This window comes from Siphateles boraxobius, unplaced genomic scaffold (assembly GCF_051911475.1).
Source record: "Siphateles boraxobius isolate OS27281-9 unplaced genomic scaffold, OSU_SipBor_1 86, whole genome shotgun sequence".
NCBI lineage: Eukaryota > Metazoa > Chordata > Actinopteri > Cypriniformes > Leuciscidae > Siphateles > Siphateles boraxobius.
The window spans coordinates 2,262,568-2,285,122 of NW_027509215.1; the positions used below are offsets into that span (position 1 = coordinate 2,262,568).

Below are 22,555 nucleotides of genomic sequence, written 5' to 3' on the forward strand. Positions count from 1 at the left end.
ACGTTCTAACGTTTTTACAGGCTATGGTTCTAAACACAGTAGCCTAGGCCTATTAAATGCGGTATCACTCGAGGCGTTTCGCATAGCATCCATTAAAAAAAAAAAAAAAATCGAGGTGGGAAAACTCTGTAGCCTACTGAACAGACAAAATGATCCAGTAAACCGGGTTATGAGCTTCATGAAAGAATCTTGTCTGTGAAATAAGATACAATGTAAGTTACAGCTTCCAACAGACGATATTATCATTGTTGTTTGCAGCATTATTTGTTTGGAAAACGCTCGAGACATATAAAGATCGCCGCCTAATAATATAGGCTAGCCTACTAAGTAGGCCTATTGCTTTTTTAAATGTAGGCTATCCAGGTCAGCTTTAAAAAGAAAATAAAAAATATCTCTGTTTGTTGTGAGGAAACAACTTATGCAATGTACTCTAAATACATTTGTTTCGGTCCACTCAGAGACTGATTCAACCCCTCCAGTAAAAATGGCTGGCTCATAATATACAAAATACTTGCCACCGTCTGCGTCCTGCAGAAAGTAACTTATGCTGAATCAATCTTTTTGTGAACTGATTCAAAAGACTCGAATTGCTTAGATGAATCTGAATCTTCTCCACAGTGTGGTGTGGAATGGGGTGTTAAAGCATTAGCATTATTTCCTGTGGGCGGAGGAAGGGAGAGGCTGCCACTGCAAACCCAACCCGCCAGTCAACCGATCACACATTATCCATCTGGACCGAGGACACGCTGAGTGTGGAAGGACGAGCTGGACTCTCTACCCACATTTAGTCATTTATTTTCCTCAATATCCACGATTTGTTTGTTGTAGGCAAAGGAATTGTTTGGTTTACTACTTTCCAACCAGCTGTTGATTTAAAGTGCCACACGGAAACAAAGACTCCACGGACGGGCACTGGACTGCTGGACCAAACGCTGTCGGAGGGTACATAACAAATGTGGTTTTAAAAGAGCGTGTGATAGATTGAAGAATCGCCGGGGAACACGTGTTAAGGTAAGGGTCATCAAAATATTTCAAGTGTAACGTTATTCCAAACTATATCAAACTTTTTAAAAGAACTTTGGTTTAGGCCCCTTTGTTTACCTAACGGGGCATTTCTAACTGGCTAAGATAAACCATGAGCTTTAGGGTTCGATCTGGACCATGATCTTGGGTCACTAATTTGGGTGGGGATCCTGTCCCATCCATTTCACTTCAGAAGACAGACGTGGATCTGCCCCTTGAATTACTCACAGATCGCCACTTCAGTGTCCCTACAGGCTGTATTTCCGAGACGTCTGTTATCTTTGATCTATTTGTTGCGTCTTATGTGTCCCAAACATCTGTTGTAAGTCATCTGCAAGCATGAGAGAATCCCGTCGGGTCTAAGGGGGGCTGTGGGGGTTAACTGGCCCATGAACAATGCTTTATTTGGTAGTTGCTTGTGTAAATATACCTCCCTGAAAGTTGAAATGATATAGCCGTTTTTTGCGTGAGTCATGATCCTCTTTAGGACATGGTGAACACATTAGACCACCTATGATCTGTCGAATGCGAACACATTAAGAATCATATAAATGAGTTTCATAGCGCATCGGCTGGGAGAAGTTTGTCATTCTTACAGCACCAGCTAAATATGACTGCGGTAATGTGATGAGCATCATGCTCGTCCATTGTGATGTTTTAGGAGAAATTGAATCATGGCATTATAGACATGGGCAGATCTGTGGAAAGCTAACGGGACAATTTTACAAGGAACGATCCCAGCGGATCTGCATTAACTCTCGCATCCAACATATTCGGGTCACGTGATCGTGTGGAAGAACGTTGTATTTTTTGCTGGATGTCTTAAAGTTGCACTCGCACAGTTAATTGTTTTTTCACTAAAATGTTTCCCATGTAAAAGAAATGAAGAGTGCTTTTGATGTTTTAAAGTTATGTTCACTAACATTTAAGTCAAGATTCCAGCCTAATAAAAGCTGCTTTATTGTACTGCGAGCGGGTCGCCTCAACGGGGCAACGTCACGTGGCCAGTTAATTTATTTTGCTCTTTAATTAATCTTGGCTAACTGCAAATAGCACATTCCTGCAGTGGCATTGCATTTGTTTTTTACAGGGTGGAATGTCTGCTTGCATATCCTGACATAACCTTCCCTTATAGAAAATGCTAGTCTGCCAAAAATGCTATTGGTTCTACAGCTGTTGTTGCTACAATGAAATTGGGAATTTAGTGTCAGACTCCACAAAACAACAAAAGTAACAAAATCCAAAGCTTACACTGTTTCAAGGGAGGTCCATATTTATTATGGTTTAATAGTAACAGTAGCCTAATATCGAAGCTGTGGTTGCAATATCAGTTATTTATAATTTGGAATGGCTAAAATTAAAAAATTATAACGAATGTAAAATGTTGTCGAAATAAACAATTTACATAGAGGGATTGCAGAGTACCAACTCTATACAAAGTTTTTTAAAACTGTGTGAGGGAAGACTGAATAGTAAATTTTTGTAAGGACATATTTAGGATATTTTTTTTCCTGTGTGTTTGTACATGTGTGCACACGTTTGTGTCTAGGCAGTGCTCTGTTATTAACAGCAAAGTTTTTCACTGTGAGAGATAAGAAAGGGGTTGGATCTGAACATACAGTATAAGGGGAACAGGATAAAGAGTCTGTGTTTGAATCATACAGCTTTATGATTTCTAGACTGTTTATTTATAAGATTCACCAAGTGCTGAATGTTAAAGTCGGCATGAACTGAAAATGCATCTATTTTCTAAATGCATAGTATAGCCTAGATCTTATTGTGTAAGACTTATTTATGTATGTTTCTCCCCCCCACCCCCCCCCCCCTTTACATTTTTCCTGACCTCGTAACTTTTGATTAAAATGTCATTAACGGGATTTTCCGGTGAATATGACACTTCATTTAGTCCAATTAAAACTGCCCCTGCCATCAGCTCATTTGCCATTTCAAATTTCAGTTAACAACCAATGTCTGTCTCCCTACCTTTTTCTTTTTCAATAACCTGTTATACACTTGGATGTATGTCATAATACAGAAAAAATGTTGCTGCTTCCAACTTTAAAGGATTAGTTCACTCCAGAGTCAACATTTCCTGATAATTTGCTCACCCCTATGTCATCCAAGATTTCCATGTCTGTCTTTCTTCAGTCGAAAATAAATTAAGGTTCATGATGAAAACATTCCAGGATTTTTCTCCATATAGTGGACTTCAACGGGGACCAATGCAGCTTCAAAGAGCTCTACACAATCCCAGACGGGGAATAAGGGTCTTATAGTGAAACGATCAGCCATTTAAAAAAAAAAATTGTATATATACTTTTTAACCACAAATGCTCGTCTTGCGTTAGCTCTGCGATGCACGTCCACGACTTCATGCATTACGGAATCACGTTGGAAAGGTCACGCGTGAAGTAGGCGGAAGTACTGACCCCGTGTTTAGAAGTGTGAAGACATCGTTGTTTGACCTTTTTTTTTGTAAAAGGCGTTTGATTTAGTCTTTGCATGCATGTTCGCTTTGTAAACACTGGGTCTATACTTCCGCCTACGTCATGTGTGACCTTTCCAACGTGATTACGTAATGTGTGAAGTGGATGCGAATCGCAAAGCCATTGGAAGACGAGAAGACATTTGTGGTTAAAAAGTATATAAATTTTAATTATACATTTTTTTTGAAAATGAAAGGTCGTTTCGCTAGATAAGAGCCTTATTCACCGGCTGGGATCGTGTAAAGCCCTTTAAAACTGCATTGAAACTGCAATTTGGACCTTCAACCAATTGGTTCCTGTTAAAGTCCACTACATAGAGAAAAATCCTAGAATGTTTTCCTCAAAAACCTTAATTTCTTTTCGACTGAAGAAAGAAAGACATGAACATCTTGGATGACATGGGGGTGAGTAAATTATCAGGAAATTTTAATTCTGGAATGAACTAATCCTTTGATGTGGGTGTTCAGGGCCAGCCAATATATTTGGCATCTATACACTAAGTATGGCATCATGTAACCTGCCATTGCGGATATGACAATCAAAGGTCAGTGTAGGTCATAAAGGTAATATAGATACTGAGTCAGATTGTTGACTCTGATATGTATTCTATGCTCCAGACTTGCTTTGACTCACTTCCTGTCACCTCAACTGTTATGACATACTAACAATAAGACAAAATGGGGGCAGGGCCGCCAGGCATTGAAAACAAATTGGTCATTATAATCTGAAGGGCCCAGAGCTAGACTTTTCTAAAAGTGCTAAGAGAGTTGCATCTGCTGTAATAGTTACAGCTTACTGTGAAGAGAACATTACATTCATATCTAGTTTAAAGCTAAAGTTTGTTATTTCTGCTAAAGTGAACAGCATTATAAATAGATGAAGTTTAAGATGTACTTTTATTTTGGCGTGAGAACGGCATGCTATAAAGTTTAAAGAAGTTTAAAAGGCTTGAAGTTGGAAGGTTTTAAGATTGAAAGAGTTTTGAGTTTGAAGTAATTTTAAAAGCTAAACCTGAGAGTTTTAAGGATGGATGGATGGATGGATGGATGGATGGATGGATAGATGCTCAATGAGTTACATGCAGAAAGAACTTAGAGTTGGGGTTTAGAACAAAATCGTTTCTCAAACACTCCTCTGTCTGCCATTGTTCTGAAAGAAAAGGCTCCCCCGCAGAACTCACACCATTGGTTGATCTAGAAGCTGATATGACTGGCTGATCAAATGTTCTGATAATGTTTTCATTTAATCAACATATAAATGCCTTGCTTAGGATATTTGAAATTGACACTGTACCTTTAAAGCCTTTACTGCAGTGTGAGTCTGCGTCACTTTTGTGAAGGTGGAGTTTCCCTAGTCTGTCTGCCGGTCACCGTCTGAGGTAAATGATCGCCCATCATCACTCAGCAATGTGTGTGAGATGGAGGGGGTTGGCAGGGTGAGGCAGTTTAATTAAGGAAATGGCCGCCCTGCTGTGCAGGTTAATGGCCTCACTGTGTGCGTGTTTGTCAGGACAGTTACTTAAATCAGCAAGTAGTGGATAACCGAGAACAGTGACTTTAAGAATTCCTGTTTAAAAGCATTCTAAAGCTGAGAGACAATTTTAAAGTTCCAACTGAGAGGCATACAGCTTTGTCGCATCTTTATGTGTTTGTATTAGTGATGCTTGCAGTCTCTATTGAATGTGATGCAATTTAAAAAAAAGTACAAATGAATCTTATGATCTGGTCCTTTGTAGTGTATAAAAAAACAGTGCAACCAGTGTAGTCTGATTCCCAAATTACAGTTATTGAATCAAGTTATTTTAATGAATAGTTCAAAAGACAATTTTTAAATCAGTCAGACAAATCTGAACTGAATCTTTTAAAGTGGTTACTGAATGGGTTGCCTTGTTTTTAATAAGGACTGAAAATACGTTTTCAGTCTGTTCATATTTCTCTCTACCCTTAATGTTTCTGCTATTGACATCTATTTGTGCCTGACTTTCAATTGTAATTGAAAGACCGTTTATGCACACTTGTAATTTTATCTTATCAACTAAACATTGCCAAGAGAATGTGTTGCTTGAAGCAGAACTGTGATCTGATTGGTGTCTGGTTGATGTGGGCGGGGCTTTGGAACATTAAGCTCCAGGCAGCTGAAGGAGTGTTCAACACACACACACACACACTAAATTTACATCTAGAAACACCCAGACCTCAGGGCTGCATTTTCAAGGCCTTGACACACAACACAGCCTTAGGGAAAGCAGACAAGGCTGAATTGAGAAACTCTCTGTCTCTATCTCTCCCACACACATACTCTCTCTCTGAAGATAGTGTTACACAGAACCACTGAAAATGAAACGGCAGGCTAAAGAACCAGCTGTCTCACAGCTCAATCTGCCTCTGCGCCAGCGAGACTTATAAATGAGAATCTGTCAAATACATGACCAGTGAGGTCACTTGGAGTTCATTGTGGATTTAGCTTATTTTTGAAATTTAGTCTACTATGATGTCACTGGGTTTGAGATAAAAGAGCGCAAAGATTTTCTGCATATTATTATTATTATTATTATTATTATTATTACTATGATGACAGGTTTTCAGTGGATTCTTTAGTTCATGAACACGTGTGTTACAGGACTTGATTGAAAGCTGATTGGTGTCTGTAAACCTACACTACAATTAATCAATTTAAGCTCAGTAGGATTTTTTTGAAGCTTTTATTTACCGCATTAACTGCGTTAAATAGATAAAGTGACTGTACAGACATACATTTTAAAGAAATTTGGTTCTTTTAAACTTTTTATTTATCAAAGAGTACTGAAAAAAGGTATTGTCGTTTACACAAAAATATTAAGCAGCACAACTGTTTTCATCATTGATGATGAAAAAAAATATCAGCACATTAGAATGTTTTCTGAAGGTTCATGTGACTGAAGACTGGAGTAATAGTAGCTGAAAATTTAGCTTTGAAACCTGATTGGTTGATGTGTGGATATTGTAAAGATGTCTCTCACAACAGTCAATAAATCACTCTGAAGCTCAGATGTTTCTTTAGAAGGAATAACCTGGAAATTATGCTCTGAGACACCAGTGATTTGTTCAGAAAGGAACTTCCCATGCCTGAGTCAGCAGAGTATACGGATGTTTCGTGCATTGTGTCCTTGAACACTTAAAGTGATATTCATATTATATAAGGACGGTAAGAAACAGATGTGAGTAGGGTGTAAGACTCAGCTTACTGTATTTTTAAAGTAGGCCTATAATTCACCCAAAAATGTAAATTCTGTCATGTATTCCCCCTCAGGTTCATGCTCATTCACCCTTGCCACTGTCGCCTTTTTCCTCCTTTGTTGCCATTGGCTTGGCTTGCTTAGTTGGGGACATTAAATTTAACATTTAATTTAATATTCAACAATAATACCGATCTGCCTGCATTGACACTATTATACAAGAACTGAACTGAGCTGGACGATGACATCACGGTTTACTCCAGATCGGATATATATATATATATATATATATATATATATATATATAGCCAAGATAAATCACTCACTGTCCTTAAAGGTGTTTTTCACACTCACACTCACACTCACACTCACTCACACTCACACTCACACACCTTGGATTCTGTGGTCTAAATGAATGCCACAATTGTTCTGAAAGAAGCACTGTTTGTTTATCTTCAAGTGTTCAGTGTGTGTGTGTGTGTGTGTGTGTGTGTGTGTGTGTGTGTGTGTGTGTGTGTGTGTGTGTGTGTGTGTGTGTGTGTGTGTGTGTGTGTGTGTGTGTGTGTGTGTGTGTGTGTGTGTGTGTGTGTGTGTGTGTGTGTGTGTGTGTGTGTGTGTGTGTGTGTGTGTGTGTGTGTGTGTGTGTGTGTGTGTGTGTGTGTGTGTGTGTGGATAGAGTAACGGTTGAGTCTACTGCAGTTCACTCACCCATCCAGTCTCAACAGCAGACATTTTTCTGCTTTAAACAAAGAAAAATGAGTCTTGTCAAACATCTTCTGCTTCAAAACCACTGGAGTTTTGCTAGATTTGCCTCTGCTGTGTGTGTATTTCTTATGCTGGATTGTGAAATGTATCCCACCTGAGACTGAAGTGTTTTTTGGACACTAAGTAAAGCTATTGTTTGTTTGTACTCGTCGCCATGCCTAATAAGGCCAAATCCGCATCTCTGGCACTGGTGTCTGTACACTTGATAGATTGAGGGAAACAGACCACCTCCTCTTTGTTTCATCAGCGGGGTGTTTTTTTGGAAGAGCAGATCCATCGTCTTACCAAATATGGGAGCAGAGTCTCTCTCTCTTTTCCTGGATGTCTTGTGCGTGCTTGTCTGGCTTCGTTCTGTGTGCGTTTCATTGCTGACTGTAGCAACAATAACTAGATTTTTAACTTGCTTTGTAATATTTTACTTCTCAATATGTGATTGTAAACTGTAAACTGTGAACCTAAGAGTGCTGTGGTGGGATTGTCCTTGTAAAGCAGTCACTTTAGATCTAAGAAAGTGTCTGCTAAATGAAGAATAATAATCTGTTTCTGCAGTTCTGTGCAAACTGTGTTGGAATTCTTTACTGAGATCATGCATTTGTGCTAGGAGAAACAGGAAGTGACCTTGTAACACTCTGCCTACACATTCAGAAGTCATACACGCATGCATAGCCACACCCTTCCTCTAAGAAGTGTTAATGTTTCACTACGTTTTGTCAAAAAGGCTTCAAATTTATTTAAATTGTTAATATGTATTGTTGTTGCTGTTATATATATATATATATGTATGCATGTATGTATGTATGTATGTATATATATATTATGTATGTATACAACATGTATTAGTATATCAAAGAAATACAATGCAAATCAATGTTTTCCTTGGTGATTTTAACTCTTGTTCTTGTGCTGTTTTCAGATGAACATGAGGCTGCTCCTGATTTTAGTGCTTCTTGGACTCAGCGGGGCACAACAAGGTAAGAACTTATGATTTCAAATGCATCAGATATACAGTGGGGTTCAAAGGTCTGAGGCCACTAGTGAAAACGCTTCTGTTGTGCACTTTGTCTTATTTATTTAAATAAGTCACTTTTACTTTATTTTTTTTACTTGAGTTGTGGAATTTTCTGTAATGAATATAATTTATTTTCTATCTTGGTTATAAAATATTGATCATCTGATAATTGTTCCTTTTTTTTAATAGATCTCTGTATAATGAGAAATTGTTGTCAAAAGCTGGGTATGGGTTTCAGTGCAGTTTTTGAGGTTGCCCTCACCTCATGTTAATCACTGAAGTTAACAAAAAGTAAACATAAAAAGGACTTATGTTAACATGATCACCCTCTGTGATTTTTTTTTGTTGTTGTTGTTGTTTTTTGTTTTTGCTGAAATACAATGAGTAAAAAAATTTAACAAGACATGCTCCAAATATTATTAGGTTTATTTTGAAAATATGTGAATTGATTCTTTTGTTTCTGCAACAATAAGAAAAGAAATCTCTGCAAAATCCTGGAGGGCATGAGTTTCAGTTTTGAGTTTCAATGGAAGCATACCAGTTCCCTTTCGAGAGGTCTCTCCTATTGCGTAAGTAGCTTACGCTATGGGGAAAACTCCTTTTCTCGAGAATATTGAAGTCTTTATGTAAAACGCATTGCAGCTGCACAGCAGACAGCAATGAGCGAAGGAGCTCGGTCATTGGCTGTGCTGCGGCAACTTGCTCGAACCAATGACGGGGCGATTCTGTATGCGCGACCAATGAGCGCGCACGCGCGCGTCAGAGCCCGCCAAGATGGGCGTGGCCAAGAGCTATATATTGGGCGCCCCGTCATGAGAGTTATTTAGATTTAATCTCCTTCAGCGAACACCTTCTTCGCTGGATCCTCCGGATTATTGAAAGCCTTCGCCACCGTGGAAAAGCATACCAGCGGGATTGCTACGAGGACGTCGGCATCTTCAGCCGCCTTCGAACGTCATCCTACTGAGCCATCCGGCGCGATGCACTCAAGTATTTTACATCTGTTCGCCCCGCGACATTTGTAAAAGAGCAAATTTTCCGAGGCGTTGTTTCAAATACCTTCCTGCGCGTCATGCAGAGACCCCTCTGCCAGACGGGGATCGTCACATCATCTGCGCTCGGTGCCTGGGCCGGGACCACGCAGAAGCTGCTTTGACCAAGGGCGGATGGCCGGAATGTGACGACCTGGGTCTCTCCGCACTGCGGGCTCGCTTCGCCGCTTTCGCCGCGAGCGAGCCCATCGCCGCCACCCCTCTGTTTGAGCCGCGCATTAAGAAAAAGCGCCGCTCACAGAGGCTTCCTGAACCTGAGCTCAGTGACGTCACGCCGAGCCAGTCTCCGCGTGCTTCACCGCCGCTCTTGTCTTCCCCACCGCCGGTTCAGTTCACTCAGCCGGACCCACACCCCTCTAGCAGAGCGGTGGGCCTTGTGACTTTCGGCGCGTCCAAGGACGACGGGGGAGTAGATGACACCTTGTCTATCGACGCCGCATCGGACGACTGGCCGGGCTCCGCTTTCGACCCCGCCCCGTCGACGCTAACTAACGCGAGTGGGGGCTCCACCATGGATAAAGAGATTGTCCGCATCCTCTCGAAGGCCGTGGAGGACCTCGGGCTCGATTGGTCTTCTCCCGAAGAACCAACCCGAAGCCGACTGGACGAGTGGTTTCTGCAGGCCCCTCGGCAAAGGCCTTCTCCTTTCTTCCCGGAAGTTTATGACGAACTCACCAAGTCATGGAAAGCCCCCCACTCTGCGCGTCTGAAGCCTTCTTTTTCTTCGTCGCTCTCCTCTGTGGACGGCGCGAAGGAAAGAGGCTACGAGGGAACGCCGCCCCTCGAGGAGGCCGTGGCCAATCATCTCTGAGAGCTACGAGCTCAGGCGATTCGCTGGCCGGGTCCCTACATCACAGCGGCCCGCCCCTAGCCTGTATTCAGCCCATATCTGTACATGCAGCGGCATGGGAAAACATTCCAGATATGCCGAAATGGGTGTTGAATATAATAAAGCACGGATACTCGCTCCAGTTCGCTCGCAGACCACCACGTTTTACGACTGTGGTCGAGACGAAAGTGAGAAAGGAGTGTTCGCATGTTCTACGCACCAAGGTGCGCAAATTAATAGAAAAGGGCGCAGTGGAAACTGTTCCCCCCTCTATGAGCGGGGCAGGTTTTTACAGCCGCTATTTTCTCGTCCCGAAAAAGGATGGCGGTCTCCGCCCCATCCTAGATCTCAGACACCTGAACAAAGCACTAATGATTCGCTCGTTCAGAATGTTAACAACCAAACATATCCTCGCGCAAGTACGCCCAGGAGATTGGTTTCTCTCAGTGGATCTGAAAGATGCTTACTTTCACATTCCAATAGCGCCTCATCACAGGCCTTTTCTGAGATTCGCTTTCGAGGGACATTCTTACCAGTACACAGTACTTCCGTTCAGCCTGTCCCTGGCTCCCCGTACATTCACGAAATGTATGGATGCAGCACTTTCCCCCTTGAGACGAAGGGGAGTGCGAATACTGAATTATCTTGACGATTGGCTGGTCCTAGCACAATCAGAGAGTCAGTTAATAACACGCAGATCTTGGATTATCAGCCATCTAGAATGCCTGGGTCTAAGGATCAATTTTGCAAAAAGTATACTATCTCCCAGCCAGAAGATTTCTTTCCTGGGAATAGTTCTAGACTCGATGCCATTGCTGGCCGAGCCGCCCCTTATATGCTTTTCCCCCGATCGCGATGCTGCCGCAGGTCATCAGTCGGGTCAGAGAGGAGAATCTCGCAGTGCTCCTGATAGCCCCACTCTGGAAGAACCAAACATGGTTTCCAGAATTGATGCAAATGCAATCTGCACCACGGCCGATTCCACTGAGGCCAGACCTCCTCAGTCAGGCCAGCGGGATGATATTTCATCCCCGCCCCGATCTGTGGGCCCTTCATGCATGGCCCCTCAACGGGTTCCCAGGAACCTCACGAGTGGAGAGCTAAAAACCATCGCTGAGGCGCGGGCCATCTCCACGAGACGCTTATATGCCCAGAAATGGAAAGTGTTCAGTGACTGGTGTAACGCCGAGGGCCTGAACCCTGAAACATGCGAGATTACGAACGTACTCGCTTTTCTACAAGGGCTTCTGGAGGCGGGCCGCACCCCCTCCACGCTCAAAGTATATGTGGCGGCCATCACAGCGTCACACGACCCTGTGATGGAACTTCCATTGGGAAGAAACCACCTAATTATTCGTTTCCTAAGGGGCGCTAGGAGGATGAACCCTTCACGCCCGCCCTCAGTGCCGATCTGGGACCTAGCTATGGTTCTAGACGCTCTTAAAGGGCCCCCGTTCGAACCACTCCGAACCGTGCACCTTAAGCAGCTCTCGCTGAAAACTGTGCTCTTGCTGGCACTCGCCTCGGTCAAGAGAGTGGGCGACCTGCACGCGCTTTCGACAAGCGCTGCCTGCTTGGAATTCGGACCTAACGACTGCAGGGTCGTCCTTAGGCAAAAACATGGGTATATTCCTAAAGTGCTCACCACTCCCTTCAGAGCACAGGTTATCTCCCTAACTGCGCTATCGTCACCAGCAGACGAACACGACGCTAATCTACTCTGCCCCTTTAGGGCTCTCAGAGTGTATTTGGAGCGTTCTGCCCTATTCAGACAGACAGAACAACTGTTTGTATGCTTTGGCGGCCGTACGAAAGATTCCGCCGTTTCAAAGCAGAGAATCTCTCACTGGATAGTTGAGGCTATAGCGCTGGCTTATGAAGCCAAGGGACTTCAATGCCCCAGGGGAGTCAAAGCACACTCCACCAGGAGTATGGCTTCTTCCTGGGCATGGTCGAGCGGGATACCGATCGAGGATATTTGTGCGGCGGAAGGCTGGGCCTCACCGTCCACATTTATCAAGTTTTACAACCTACAGGTCCCGACGTTGCATTCCAATGTACTATCAGCATGATGCTAGTAGAACTATAAGTTCGTATCTAGATTATGTATGTGCTTGTGTCACACTGAGCGCCTTCTAGCCGCTCTATACTTTTTCCCACATATAAAGCTCGCCTCTGCCGGCTAGTTGGATGATAACTTTGCTTTTCAGCTCAGGCACCTGCCTCTGGCTATCATAAGGCGAAGTTCAGCACGCACGGCGTTTTGCATGGTGTTCCCATGGCGTAAGCTACTTACGCAATAGGAGAGACCTCTCGAAAGGGAACGACTCGGTTACTAACGTAACCTCGGTTCCCTGAGAGGAGGGAACGAGTATTGCGTAAGCTGCCGTGCTTTTGCTTGGTTAGTTCGCTTCAGTCGTTTTAACCTAAAGAACTCTCATGACGGGGCGCCCAATATATAGCTCTTGGCCACGCCCATCTTGGCGGGCTCTGACGCGTTGCGGGCGCGAGGCGCGCTCATTGGTCGCGCATTCAGAATCGCCCTGTCATTGGTTCGAGCAAGTTGCCGCAGCACAGCCAATGACCGAGCTCCTTCGCTCATTGCTGTCTGCTGTGCAGCTGCAATGCGTTTTACATAAAGACTTCAATATTCTCGAGAAAAGGAGTTTTCCCCATAGCGTAAGCTACTTACGCAATACTCGTTCCATCCTCTCAGGGAACCGAGGTTACGTTAGTAACCGAGTCGATCTTAATCTCTTATTCATTTTGTCATGTTTTGTTTTCATTCAAATAATTTTTTTAAATAACCTGTTTTCCTTTAAATTAATGTGTAATTAAAAAAAAATGAAATGGGCTAAATCACATTTTCAGTGTGGTCTCAGACTTTCGACCTCTCTGTATCACATACATATGCAAGTATGCGTGTAGAAGCAGCTTGACGTTTTGAGTGAATTTCTTTTCTTTTTTTTCTTTTTTTTTGGAAGCTCCTCTCTCTCAGAACACAGACCAGAACCTGATAAAATTCTTGTAATGCTGTCCTGATCATCTGTTAGACATTTGCAATGATTTTCATTCCAGGAATATCTCAAATATGGCAGCACTGTGGAGTCCAAGAAAAGAAAGAGAGAAAACTTCACCGATTTAATTCAGAATTATAGGAAGACTGGATATATATCATCTTTATCTAGCGATCCGTTTATTCTGGGAGCACTGGCCTCGTGGGCTGCATTATGTCTTTAGAGGAGGCAGTAAGGATGCCATCATTTATACAGTTCACATGACCTCCCCACAGCATATGGCCACTTCAGAACATCTTTGCGTCTATTTTAAAATGAGTCTCGTGAGAGAGAATCATGTTGCGTATGGTTGACCACAGTGTTGGTTATTAAATGCTCTTTGCTTTGGATTGCCTGTGTTAGTGGTGGGAGGGAATTACGAGTGATGATGATGGATGTTTGTGCTCTTGTGTGTGCAGATGGTAACGAATGCACCAAGGCCTCGGCCCAGTCCTGTGGTGAATGCATTCAGGCCGGAGAAAAGTGCGGCTGGTGTACAGACGAGGTGAGTTCAGGCGAAACCATTAAAGAAGGAAATGCCTGCTTTTCTGCTTTTGCATCTATGTGCATTTAAAGGGAAAAAAAATGTTATTAGGGAAACCTATTTCCTGTGGTCAGATTATTTGTTGATCCAAGTCTGTAGAGGACATCCTGTGATTCTACCAACAATTCTGTGCTGAAAACCTAAACTTGTTTTTGGGAGAGCGAAGTATCCAAAGGATTAAGCATCCTGAAATGCTTCGAGTGAAATCACCTCCTGTCCCACCTTTATTCGCCTGTGGTTGATTATTACTCGGAGTTTCTTGAGTCATTTAAGTGGATCTTGAGCACATATTACTCTTTAGTTAGTGTTTATGAGTCAGCGTCCTGTGTGATAATGTCTGTTTCTGACATGTGGAGCAGATTATGGCAGAACCAGGAAGAACCAATCATCACATTACATTAGAGAAACAGGAAGTGTACGATCACTAAACTGCATGTAATGCAGGGTGGGTTGAGCTTTGTAAGGAATGTGCCCCCTCTTAATTGTTTCAACAGACACACTGCACATCCTCATCCTGACTTGCCCAACACGGCAACATTGGCTCAACCAATGGCTTAAGTTTGTGGCGTGAATATCTTTTTGTCTGACCTATATTTGAAAACAATATTTATAGTACTGTATAGACGGAGAGTAGACGGTCCTTTGTGGCTTTTCAAGAACATTCGACCACATGAGCATCTACACTATAAAAGCGAGCCAGACTAATGTTTTTCGACTACCTCAGGAGTTAAAAGTAACCCCGGTAACTGTGATTGCCCAGTGTGTTGTGATCGGTCTACCGCTTACAGCACGTGTGGGAAACAAAACGTATTACCATATCTAAATTTCAGCTCCGGAGGCTTCCTCAGCGCTTGTATACATTGTGATACAAACAGTAATGATCGCATTGGTTTAGGAAGTGCATGCAAAGGGCGTTTTGCTTACACAACCCAGAAAACAGCATCTTCTAGAGATGTCGACGACATGAACCAAACTCTTCCAGGCCTCAGCTACAACTACAGTGTTTGAGGACGGGTGAAAGTAGATGATGTTCGAAGGTAGCCAATGAAGACCATATGCTTGCATTATGCAAATGTGTTACAAACCCACGTAGGTTTGAGAAGGAATTGAGACTGGAATTACTGACGACTCGTTTTCAGGCAGTTAACTCCATTTATTGTGCACTTTGATCTTTGAATACCGTTTACATTCACAAACATCTATCATGTATTACACTACACGAAAGAAAATTTCCAAAAAAGCATAATAATGCTTTCTATGAAATATAACACATTAACAAACAAGGATATATTGTCCCAAAAGATCGCAATTCTCTTTATAAGTCCACTCAAAACCACTTTATCTTTTTTGTAGGGTTAAGTAATACTGGTGCTTGAGCCTCCTGGTACTATTTTTATTTGAGTGTAATCTCTCTCTATTTTCTTCTTTTTCCTTTTATTCCCTCGCCTCTTTCTGCAGAGCTTTCTGAAACAGGGTGAGCAGAAGTCCACACGCTGTGATGAGATTGATGCTCTGATTAAGAAGGGTTGTTCTAATGCCAGCATAGAAAATCCTCGGGGAAGCGTCAGAGTCAACAAAAACCAACCTGTAACAAACCGCACAAAGGATGGAGTGAAACTGAAGCCAGACCAGATCACCCAGATTCAGCCACAGAAACTCACCCTAGACCTCCGATCAGGTACTGGTTACTCCCACCACAACTCCTGGAACACTTAAATGATTTAGGTTATCGCCTAATAAAGTTGGATGTCATGTGGAGTGATGGTCTCCTTCCAGAAATGATCATTTCACTCCCCTGTAAAGCTTGTCTAATCCCATGATCCTCTCTCATTCCAACCCAGGTGAAGCTCAGAAATTCAATCTGAATTTCAAGAGGGCTGAGGATTATCCCATAGATCTCTACTACCTGATGGATCTCAGCTATTCTATGAAAGACGATTTGGAGAATGTCAAAAACCTGGGAACCCACCTGATGAAAAAAATGCAAACAATCACATCTGACTTCAGGATTGGTAAGGAACCTCAGAGGATTCATACTGGATTTGTCTTTAATTGTATTATTGATGTGCAATGTTAATTATGCTGCAAATTTCATAACACTTTTCCTTTATTGTTTGTAAATGCTTCTAGGCTTTGGCTCTTTTGTGGAGAAAACTGTCATGCCATACATCAGCACGACACCAGCCAAGCTGCTGAACCCCTGCACATCTGACCAGAACTGCACCAGTCCGTTCAGCTATAAAAATGTGCTGAGTTTGACTGAGGACGGATCTCAGTTTAATAACCTTGTCAGCAGACAGCAGATCTCAGGAAACCTGGACTCACCAGAGGGAGGCTTCGATGCCATCATGCAAGTGGCTGTCTGCGCGGTTTGTCATTTTTATTTTATTTACTTAATAATAAAATTATATATATTTATATTATAACTGTGATACATTATTTCAGGATTATTTGATGAATAGAAAGGTCAAAAGAAAGGCATTTATTTGAAATGGAAAACTTTTGTAACATTAGAAATGTCTTTTACTGTAATTTTGGTCAAAATAATGCAACCTCGATAACAAGGAATATTTCTTGATCACCAAATCAGCATATTAAAATGATTTCTGAATGATCCTGTTACACTGAAGCCTGGAGTAAAGTTGCTGAAAACTCAACTTTGCCATCACAGGAATTAATTACATATTAAAATATATTCAAATAGAAAACTTTTATTCGAAATATTATTTCACAATATTACTGTTTTTACTGTATTTTTCATCAAATAAATGCATCAATTTCAATTAAAATTTTTAATGTTTAATTTGTATTTATTGTTTTATTGTACTGTAACCAAGAGTCCACTGTCTACTGGATAGGTGTGTCTATGTAACTAATCTAAAGTCAAACTAAAGTGAAGTAGCTTCTAACCCTGCTGACTTGTCAGATTTTGGAAATGAAGTTTATGCTTCCACTTAATTGTGTATCAGAATCAGATTGGCTGGAGGAATGTTACCCGTCTTCTTGTGTTCTCCACGGATGCTGGATTTCACTTTGCTGGAGACGGAAAACTGGGCGGCATCGTCCTTCCTAATGATGGGAAATGCCACCTGCATGATAACATGTACACCATGAGCCATTACTATGTAAGTGTGTGTTACACCAATATGAGTCATTACTGTTCTGTATTATCCTCCATGAATATATAAGACAACGTCTTATTTTTTAATCTGTCCCTTTTAGGACTATCCATCTATTGCACATCTCGTTCAAAAATTAAGTGAAAACAACATTCAGACCATTTTTGCAGTAACTGAAGAGTTCCAGCCTGTTTACCAGGTAAGAAAGGCAGTATTTTGTGTCTACATCAATAGGCCAGTCAGATCCTATAACACGCATGGAAATAAAATACTGCATGGAAAAAAACTGGATAAACTGTTTTTGTTTCATTTACAGGAGCTGAAAAACCTCATTCCAAAGTCAGCTGTGGGCACTCTAACCTCTGACTCCAACAATGTGATAGATCTCATTATTGATGCATATAATGTGAGTAGATCACAGGAACTGAGGCTAAAATTCAATTTAGTAGAATTTTGCTTTTGTTTGTTTTTTGCCAAATTTCTGCAACATTAAATTTTAAGGGGGTCAAAGCATCTTGAATTGAAAAAACATTGATTGAAAGACTATCCTGCATGTGTTCAAAATTATTTTAATATTATATTTTCTTAAATGAAATATAGATTTCTTAAATCTGTCTTTCTCAGTCTCTGTCCTCTGAGGTCATTCTGGAGAACAGCAGGCTGCCCGAAGGTGTGTCCATCTCCTACATCTCCCACTGCAAGAATGGAGTGATTGAAAAAGGAGAAAATGGGAGGAAGTGCTCCAACATCTCCATTGGGGATGAGGTCAGAATAATTTCCTCCAGTTAAAAACTTAACACAGTTGCATCTATAATTTTTTTGCGTTAGGTACTTCCCATTGGGTACAATTTCCTAAATGGAAACCATCCCTGTTACTGGTGCTAAGTCAGACAAGCTTTGAGGCCAGTTTACACCAACTGATAGTTATAAAAAAAACTGTAGCTATACTGTAGAGAAAGTTCTGTTATTTTACGCTGTCTGCTCCTTTAAATGCTTGAGCTCTTTAAAGGGAACCTATAGAGCGTAGGTCTCTATAGCCCTATGGGCGTAGATGTTATGGAACGCATTGTGGGTAACGGCGACCATTTTAGAGGCAACGCAAAGGTTGGTTTGGAATAAGGTAATAGCGTAGCCGGCCGGTCTCCACCGGCACAGAGAAAGAGTTATGTGACAAAGAAAAGTTGGCTATAACGCATACTGACAAACTTAATGAAGCCAAACAACGCTACTTAAAAAAAAAAAAGTATATATGAGGAATCGATCCCTATGAACATAGAGTATGGTGTAATAAATATGAAAGTTTACCAAGCTTCAGTTTCCCTGTTATTTTCTCAATTTAAAAACTTCAAGTCACTGGAGGCTCACCTGCAGTTCACAAATGGATGGGTGCAAGATCTGCAGATCTACAAAGTAAACATGGAGAAAACAATTGCTCGCTCTAACGTTAACGTTAACCAAGCATCAGTGGTGACACACACACACTTGTCAGATTCTGTGAGCTATGAAGCTTGTCTATGCGGGTTTGTTACACTTCAGGAGTAATTACTCGACTATTATACGTGCAATAATCCACTGTTTTCGTCTGATAGTTCTGTAATCCGCTATAATATTGAAAAAAACTAACATGATTTATGAGCCATTTGCCCTGTCGATCGTAAACCTAATATTATCAAATGACCAACTCACAATTTTAATTACCAACTGCCTACACTACAGTACATCTACTTCCGTACCGTGATTCCCACAATGCATTGCGACGTGATGAAACGATCCCGAACTCTATTATGCCGTTTTACATTTTCAACTTTTTTTGGTGTAATGTTGCGTTTTAAAGGGGAACTGCAACGAAATAGGAAGTAAAGGTGATATAACAGATGTGTTATCATTGTTATGTGGTAGGACACTTAAAACTGCTGAAGTAGTTACAAGGTGGGGAAACAGTGATTTTAGTTTGTTGTTTTGTTACTAGGGCGCAGCCATCTTGAGCTTCAACGATCCGTGACGTCACTGGCATGGTAGGCTACCTTGACCGCTCCAGTAAAATGGCATCTCAAGAGCATAACAGATCGACAGGGGGGTCTTATTGCATTGCCCCCAGCTGCCACCATGAATTGTACAGGACAAAGGCAGCGGCCCTAAACATACATTACCATCGGTTACCCCTATGGAGAAAGGCAGCCCTACAATCTTAACTAGTAGCCTTAAAATGGGCTAGCCCTCCTACAGCCTATGGGTTTAGGGTCTGTAGTGCCCACTTACAAACATCAGACTATGAGGAGAGCTGCACTTTTGATTCGAGTGGTAGACTGACCAAGACCAAGTCGAACATTGGTGTTCGTTCGAACATTTGGTGACGCTGTTCTGAGCCTTATGTCATACTTTTTAATTAGTCACGGTAATACGTATACCCCGGTAAAATAGGGAGGAGGTTTGACGATATCAAAATTTGGATACCGCCCAAGCCTAGTTTACATGAACGTTAAACAAGTGATCGGGTTGATGTGTTTTAGCATTGCTTTAGGTCCCGCCTTCTCGCACGCCACCATTGGTCGGTCATGTACGTAACGCAAACATTGGTCAAACTGCATCTCAGTCATTACCCTCAGCACCACGGCTTGCTTGTCAACAGTGGCACATGGCTCCTGACAGCGTGAAAAGCCTAAAATATTGGAAGTTACGTACCTGCTACTTATGGGGCGCTCCAGCGTGTCTGCCCTGACGTCCTTTAGAGACATTATAGCAACCTCCAGCACATCTCTCTCACCACATAGCAGCTGAAAGGTTCTTGTGAATGTGATGCATTGTAACCCGGCCATTACGTGATCCAGGTTTGGCTCCTGGCAGGAAATAGACTCCGGTGCGGTCTCCATAGAGCTACAACGCCCGCACTGACACCAGTCATTCGAGACCCACTCGCTCCTGACCCCGAACAACTTCTGGTTCATCATCATCTACTAGGCCTACCTGGAAACCAGGCGCAATCGGCATCTCCCTAACTGGTTCCAATGCTTAGCCAGCGGGATTGGCAGAAAGTCTCTGTCCATACTGTCAAAATCAGTCAGAGTAGCACTAGAATAGCCTGACATAACGCTAGTAGCCTACAGTGGTACCATGCCAATGACGTCATCGAACACTGCTGCGCTCTGATAACAACAAATGTAAATTTCAGTATTGGGAAAAACTTCACATATGTTTTGTTTTTAATATCATTTTTGAATTTATTTGTTTACACTTGTAATAACCATCATGTTATCGAATTATATTTTGTTTGTTTCAGTTCCCCTTTAAGCATGAAAATGTCTGTAAAGTTACAAAGCACAAATTCTTTGTAACTTCCATATCAGCATAGAATTAGAACGATTATTAAAATGTTATAGTTGTGATGGTAATTTGTCCTTGGTGTGAACGAATCATTACAGAACATTTTTAGCTGCTATTTATCTTTAAAGAAATCAAAGTATGTACTATGCAGCAACGTGATTTAAAAACTACGAAGACCGCAAAGGAAAATCTAATGTGTATTTTGCTCACTGGTAGCTCTTCACCCTTGTGTCATAGGTGAAGTTTGAGGTAGCGATCACGGCTAAAGGTTGTCCATCTAATGGCAAGTCAGAGACGATAAAGATCAAACCGCTGGGCTTCACTGAGGAGGTGGAGATAGTCCTCAACTTCATCTGCGAATGTGAGTGTCACAAAGATGGAATCCTAAACAGCCCATCGTGTCACTTCGGCAACGGTACCCTGGAGTGTGGAGCATGCAGGTGAGTTATATACTGGCACTGATGGTATCATCCATAAAATCCTCAACTGGCAGCACTGATATCTATCTACCTCTGCTTATATTCAGGTGCAATGAGGGACGTATCGGCAGGAATTGTGAATGTAGCAAAGACGAGGTGAGAACAGAAGATCTAGATGCAAACTGTCGCATGGATAATGGCACCGACATCTGCAGCAACAATGGAGACTGCGTTTGTGGAACGTGCGAGTGCAAAAAAAGAGACAACCCAGAGGAAAGATACAGCGGAAAGTTCTGCGAGTGCGACAACTTCAACTGTGACCGATCTAACAACAAGCTCTGTGGAGGTACGACTATGTTTTTTGTCTGTCCTGGGATTAGGGCTGTAGTGATACACTAATCTCACGATACGATACGATACACGATATTCAGCTCACGATACGATATATATCACGATATTCAGCCAACGATACGATTCCATATAATTCGATACACTTACATCATTTTCTGAAAGATTTAAAGGGGACAGAGTGATTTTGGTGACATCTTGTGAGTGTTCCATTTACTTGGATTGAATTATTTGAACTGAAAACTAAAAACTTGATTTACACAATATAATATGTCTCTGCCTGGACAAGTTTAAGGGTGTATTCACACCAGAAAAGTCCGATAGTTCACTTGCTTTGGTCCGGACCAAATACAAATTTTTTTTTTTTTTTTTGGTACAGTTCGCTTTCACACTGCATCAGTCATTTGGTTCTCTTTTTGCAAGTGAACCAAAATTTGTAAACAAAACCACACGTGTGTCATGCCGACGCGGCGTCATTGGTTGTTGCGTTAAATCTTACCCAGATACAATAGTGCTATTTTCTGATTGGCTAACAACACCAGAGGAGACGCGCTTGATTCCTGCCGGTTCCACAGTGAGAGCGGCGCTGCCAGAGATTTGGGCGCTACGGGATATTAAATATATTACAAATAGTTTTTCAGCGTGAGAAATACAATGTGTGGCGGGAGAGCGTGACAAAAGACCGAAATGAGTGACTGTCACGCTCAATGCGTGACACTTGAGAGCCCTGTCACTCATTCATTCATTTATTCCATTCCAATGATGCACACACGACACGCAGAAAGACGCGCAACAGTATCGTGTGGCCAGACAGCGCGCCGGAATGGAATGTAGTAGGCTACAACAGATCACTTTCTCATAACGCAACTCCGACTACGGAAGCCTGTTAACTCAAAGGCGCAGTGCTTTCTTGCAGTTGGGTCGGTTCATGTTCACACCGTAAACGAACCGTACCAGAGTTCGTTTGGAACCGTACCGAGACCACCTCTTCAGCTGGGTCTCGTTTCGGTTGTTTGGTCCGCACCCCAGTTCGATTGCTGTATTCACACCTGCCCAAAAGGTCCGCACCAAGGGGGTAAACGAACTAGAGTTCGATTCAATCGAACCAAACAAGGCAGGTGAGAATACACCCTAAGTTGTTCATTCAAGAGCTGTGAGTGCCTTTTGTTGTTTGATTCCCATTAATGGCTCCATCATCAGCAGGTAGAATAGTTAGGAGAAAATGATGGTGCATCAGTCACCTATTAGATCTGCCCCTTTAAGACCGAGTGCAGATCTTATAGGTGACTGATGCACCATCATTTTCTCCTAACTATTTACGTCCATTTAAGACATAAACTGTTTAAGTGAATAAATTGTGTTTCAGTTAA

General features: G+C 42.0%; 1 protein-coding gene across 3 annotated transcripts in view; it reads left to right on the forward strand.

Annotated features, from left to right (window-relative positions):
• The first annotated feature begins 621 nt into the window (after positions 1 to 621).
• Positions 622 to 22,555, forward strand: part of LOC143731176 (integrin beta-1-B-like) — a 29,226-nt gene continuing 7,292 nt past the window's right edge. Inside the window, exons 1-12 of one of the 3 annotated variants that reach the window (XM_077221839.1) lie at positions 622 to 1,011; positions 8,402 to 8,459; positions 13,854 to 13,939; positions 15,437 to 15,656; positions 15,820 to 15,990; positions 16,109 to 16,347; positions 16,948 to 17,103; positions 17,201 to 17,296; positions 17,414 to 17,503; positions 17,722 to 17,862; positions 20,656 to 20,858; positions 20,945 to 21,183. In XM_077221839.1, coding sequence (XP_077077954.1) covers positions 8,402 to 8,459; positions 13,854 to 13,939; positions 15,437 to 15,656; positions 15,820 to 15,990; positions 16,109 to 16,347; positions 16,948 to 17,103; positions 17,201 to 17,296; positions 17,414 to 17,503; positions 17,722 to 17,862; positions 20,656 to 20,858; positions 20,945 to 21,183 — 1,699 coding nt within the window. In that variant the 5' untranslated portion in view covers positions 622 to 1,011. The remainder of the gene's footprint in view (positions 1,012 to 8,401; positions 8,460 to 13,853; positions 13,940 to 15,436; positions 15,657 to 15,819; positions 15,991 to 16,108; positions 16,348 to 16,947; positions 17,104 to 17,200; positions 17,297 to 17,413; positions 17,504 to 17,721; positions 17,863 to 20,655; positions 20,859 to 20,944; positions 21,184 to 22,555) is intronic. The other 2 variants (XM_077221840.1, XM_077221841.1) reach the window with 2 other exon arrangements.